This window comes from Oncorhynchus masou, chromosome 1, assembly GCF_036934945.1.
Source record: "Oncorhynchus masou masou isolate Uvic2021 chromosome 1, UVic_Omas_1.1, whole genome shotgun sequence".
Classification (NCBI taxonomy): Eukaryota; Metazoa; Chordata; class Actinopteri; order Salmoniformes; family Salmonidae; genus Oncorhynchus; species Oncorhynchus masou.
In genome coordinates, this window is record NC_088212.1 from 5,279,836 (window position 1) to 5,285,341 (window position 5,506).

Consider the following 5,506-nt stretch of genomic DNA (forward strand, 5'->3'; position numbering starts at 1 on the left):
CTACTCCTACTACTACTACTGCTACTACTTTTGCTGCTACCACTCCTACTACTACTACTGCTACTACTACTGCTACTACTATTGCTGCTACTACTACTACTGCTACTACTACTCCTACTACTATTGCTGCTACTACTACTATTGCTGCTACTACTACTCCTACTACTACTACTACCACCACCACTGCTGCTGCTGCTACTACTACTACGACTACTACTGTTGCTACTACTCCTACTACTGCTACTACTACTCCTACTACTTTTGCTACTACTATTGCTGCTACTACTACTGCTGCTGCTACTACTACTACTTTTGCTGCTACTACTCCTACTGCTATTACTACTCCTACTACTACTCCTCCTCCTCCTCCTACTACTACTACTACTACTACTACTACTAAAGATTCTACTCCAACTACTATTGCTACTACTTCTACTACTACTATTACTGCTACTAAATATTCTACTCCAACTACTACTGCTACTACTTATTCTACTACTATTGCTACTACATCTCCTACTACTATTGCTACTACTACTACTATTGCTACTACTACTACTACTACTACTACTACTACTACTACTACTACTGCTACTACTATTACTGCTACTAAATATTCTACTCCAACTACTACTATTGCTACTACTTCTACTACTACTATTACTGCTACTAAATATTCTACTCCAACTACTACTATTGCTACTACTTCTCCTACTACTATTGCTACTACTTCTCCTACTACTATTGCTACTACTACTACTACTACTACTACTACTACTATTACTGCTACTACTACTACTACTACTACTACTACTACTACTACTACTACTACTATTACTGCTACTACTACTACTACTACTACTACTACTACTATTACTGCTACTACTACTACTACTACTACTACTCCTACTCCTCCTCCTCACTGGTCCTACCAGCTACATGGTGAGAGACTCACAGAAATACAAATAAATGCATCTCAGAGTTCAAGTAACAGACATCTCATCATCTGTTCAGAGGAGACAGTGTGAATCAGGTCTTCATGTTCGAACTGCTGCAAAGAAACCACTACTAAAGGACACCAATAAGAAGGAGAGACTTGCTTGGGCCAAGAAACACGAGCAATGGACATTAGACCGGTGGAAATCTGTCCTTGTGTCTGATGAGTCCAAATTTGAGATTTTTGGTTCCAACCGCCGTGTCTTTGTGAGACGCAGAGTCGGTGAACGGATGATCTCCGCATGTGTGGTTCCCACCGTGAAGCATGGAGGAGGAGGTGTGATGATGTGGGGGTGCTTTGCTCGTGACATTGTCTGTGATTTATTTAGAATTCAAGGCACACTTAACCACTATGGCTACCTCAGCATTCTACAGCAATACGCCATCCCAACACACCTCCAGGCTGTTTAAGGGCTATTTGACCAAGAAGGGGAGTGGAGTGCTGCATCAGATGACCTGGCCTCCACAATCACCTGACCTCAACCCAATTGAGAGGGTTTGGGTTGAGTTGGACCGCAGAGTGAAGGAAAAGCAGCCAACAAGTTCTCAGCATATGTGGGAACTCCTTCAAGACGGTTGGAAAAGCATTCCAGGTGAAGCTGGTTGAGAGAATGCCAAGAGTGTGCAAAGCTGTCATCAAGGCAAAGGGTGGCTACATTGAAGAATATAACATATATTTTGATTTGTTTAACCCTTTTTTTGGTTGCTCAATGATTCCATATGTGTTATTTCATAGTTTTGATGTCTTCACTATTCTATAATGTAGAAAATAGTTCAAACAAAAACGCTTGAATGAGTCGGTATGTCCAAGCTTTGGACTGGTACTGTATAAGAGCTGCTCAACCCACGGATAGGGGAGCCTGATATGACCAGATACGTATTTTTCTCATTGTTACAATGCTGTTATTGTGATTTTTTTTCAGGTCACATGGGTCGTGTTTTGCACCTGGCCCTCAGTCCCAATGGAACCAAGCTCCTCTCAGCAGGAGCAGACTGTCTGGGCCATGTCTGGAACACCTATGACACCTAAAACACCTAGGACACCTAAAACACCTAGGACACCTAAAACACCTAGGACACCTAAAACACCTAAAACATCTAGGACACCTAAAACACCTAAAACATCTAGGACACCTAAAACACCTAGGACACCTAAAACACCTAAAACATCTAGGACACCTACAACACCTAGGACACCTAAAACACCTAGGACACCTAAAACATCTAGGACACCTAAAACACCTAGGACACCTAAAACACCTAGGACACCTAAAACATCCAGGACACCTAAAACACCTAGGACACCTAAAACACCTAGGACACCTAAAACACCTAGGACACCTAAAACACATAGGACACCTAAAACACCTAGGACACCTAAAACATCTAGGACACCTAAAACACCTAAAACATCTAGGACACCTAAAACACCTAGGACACCTAAAACACCTAAAACATCTAGGACACCTACAACACCTAGGACACCTACAACACCTAGGACACCTAAAACACCTAGGACACCTAAAACATCTAGGACACCTAAAACACCTAGGACACCTAAAACACCTAGGACACCTAAAACACCTAGGACACCTAAAACACATAGGACACCTAAAACACCTAGAACATCTAGGACACCTAAAACACCTAAAACATCTAGGACACCTAAAACACCTAAAACATCTAGGACACCTAAAACACCTAAAACACCTAGGACACCTAAAACACCTAAAACATCTAGGACACCTAAAACACCTAAAACACCTAGGACACCTAAAACATCTAGGACACCTAAAACACCTAAAACACCTAAAACACCTAGGACACCTAAAACATCTAGGACACCTAAAACATCTAGGACACCTAAAACACCTAGGACACCTAACACACCTAGGACACCTAAAACACCTAGGACACCTAAAACACCTAGGACACCTAAAACACCTAGGACACCTAAAACACCTAGGACACCTAAAACACCTAGGACACCTAAAACACCTAGGACACCTAAAACACCCAGGACACCTAAAACAACTAGGACACCTAAAACACCTAGGACACCTAAAACACCTAGGACACCTAAAACACCTAAAACATCTAGGACACCTAAAACACCTAAAACACCTAGGACACCTAAAACACCTAGGACACCTAAAACACCCAGGACACCTAAAACACCTAAAACACCTAGAAGTAAGCTCCTTTCCCTTCCTCTCAGCTGGGGCAGACTCTCTGAGCCATGTCTGGAACACCTAGAATCAACACAGACATGCAGACGCATGCACACACACCCACACACACACACGCACGCACGCACGCACGCACGCACGCACGCACGCACGCACACACACACACACACACACACACACACACACACACACACACACACACACACACACACACACACACACACACACACACACACACACACACACACAACAACAAATTCAATAAGGTATGTATGGGCTGTTCTCATGAGAAATGATTCAGGTGCTTGAGGTTTGACTTTCAACACAACAAATCCTCTCAGAGCCAGATGAAATGGCAACTGAGCTTTTCTGAGAGATGAATGTGAATCAAATAAAATGTAATTATGTTGGTCACATACATGTTCAGCAGATGTTATTGGTCACATACATGTTCAGCAGATGTTATTGGTCACATACACGTGTTTAACTTGGTCACATACACGTGTTTAAAAGATGTTATTGGTCACATACACGTGTTTAACAGATGTTATTGGTCACATACACGTGTTTAACAGATGTTATTGGTCACATACACGTGTTTAACAGATGTTATTGGTCACATACACGTGTTTAACAGATGTTATTGGTCACATACACGTGTTTAACAGATGTTATTGCGGGTGTAGCGAAATGCTTGTATTGTCAGACCTGGTCACGACTGGTTCAAGCTGAACTTTCCCAGTTATTTGCCTAAATGCATCGTTCAGTTGTATGATCAGACAAATGGTTGGATATGTTTGTGATAACATGTTCATTTGATGTTTTGTGGTGTAGTTTTTTTCATAAATTAAAAAGAACTGTATAAATATGTTTCTTTGATGAAACAAGAGTAAGCATTTTAGGGCTTTGATCCAATTAAAGCATACAATAGACCTGTTGTGCTGTTCAGACTACCTCCATATCATATAATAATAATAATATCATAATATAATAATATATCACCATAGAGGCTCCTTCATTCTGAAAATCAGTTCAACACCTTACATGCAACACTACAATCCAACTCTTACTAGAAAAGTATCACTTTCTCAAGAACGTGTCTGCAGTAGATTTTTAAAACGTGTCTATGTGGGAACTCTGCACCATCACCCTTGGAGGAGATCAATGAAGGGGGGCATTGAAGTGAAGACAGGAGGCATGTTGATGAGGTCATGGTACATACATAGTCCTCCAATACCCCCATCCCTGGTCCTCAAGTACCCCCATCCCTGGTCCTCCAGTACCCCCATCCCTGGTCCTCCACTACCCACTCCAATACACTCAACCCTGGTCCTCCAGTACCCCCATCCCTGGTCCTCCAATACCACCAACCCTTGTCCTCCAATACCCACTCCAATACCCCCAACCCTGGTCCTCCAATACCCCCAACCCTGGTCCTCCAATACCCCCAAACCTGGTCCTCCAATACCCCCAACCCTGGTCCTCCAATGTCCCCAAACCTGGTCCTCCAATAACCCCAACCCTTGCACTCCAATACCCCCAACCTTGGTCCTCCGGTATCTACAACTCTGGTCCTTCAGTACCCACATCCCTGGCCCTACAGTCCTCCAGTACCCCCAACCCTGGCCCTCCAGTTCCCCCAACCATGGCCCTCCAGTTCCCCCAACCCTGGTCCTCCAGTTCCCCAACCCTGGTCCTCCAGTTCCCCAACCCAGGTCCTCCAGTACCCCCAACCCTGGTCCTCCAGTACCCACAACCCTGGTCCTCCAGTACCCACAACCCTGGTCCTCCAGCACCCACAACCGTGGTCCTCCAGTACCCACAACCCTGGTCCTCCAGTACACCCAACCCTGGTCCTCTAGTACCCCCAACCCTGGTCCTCCAGTACCCCCAACCCTAGTTGACAAGTTGAATCAGGTATGCTTGTCCAGGGCTACAGTAAACATTATAAAACTATTATTTTGTTCGACTTCCGTGCAGCGTTTCACTTTATCGATCATAGACTGCCGAATGAAATACATATGTGTTATGGCTTTACATCTCCTGTTATATTGTGGATAAAGAATTACCTGTCTAACAGAACACAGAGGGTGTTCTTTAATGGAAGCCTCTCGAACATAATCCAGGTGGAATCAGGAATTCCCCAGGGCAGCTGTCTAGGACCCTCACTCTTTGAGTAAAGCCACGGTGTCTATGTCTGAGGATGACTCAAGTTAGCTACTTCAGCGACTGAAATGACTGCAACACTTAACAAAGAGCTGCAGTTAGCTTCAGAGCGGGTGGAAAGAAATAAGTTAGTCCTAAATATTTCTAAAACTAAA

At 43.6% G+C, this 5,506-nt stretch overlaps 1 protein-coding gene across 2 annotated transcripts in view; it reads left to right on the top strand.

The window, feature by feature from the left end:
* Positions 1-2,334, top strand: part of LOC135510105 (cell division cycle protein 20 homolog B-like) — a 41,765-nt gene extending 39,431 nt beyond the window's left edge. The window contains exon 9 of one of the 2 annotated variants that reach the window (XM_064930917.1): positions 1,920-2,334. In XM_064930917.1, coding sequence (XP_064786989.1) covers positions 1,920-2,026 — 107 coding nt within the window. In that variant the 3' untranslated portion in view covers positions 2,027-2,334. The remainder of the gene's footprint in view (positions 1-1,919) is intronic. The other variant, XM_064930980.1, reaches the window with a different exon arrangement.
* Positions 2,335-5,506: the final 3,172 nt, after the last annotated feature.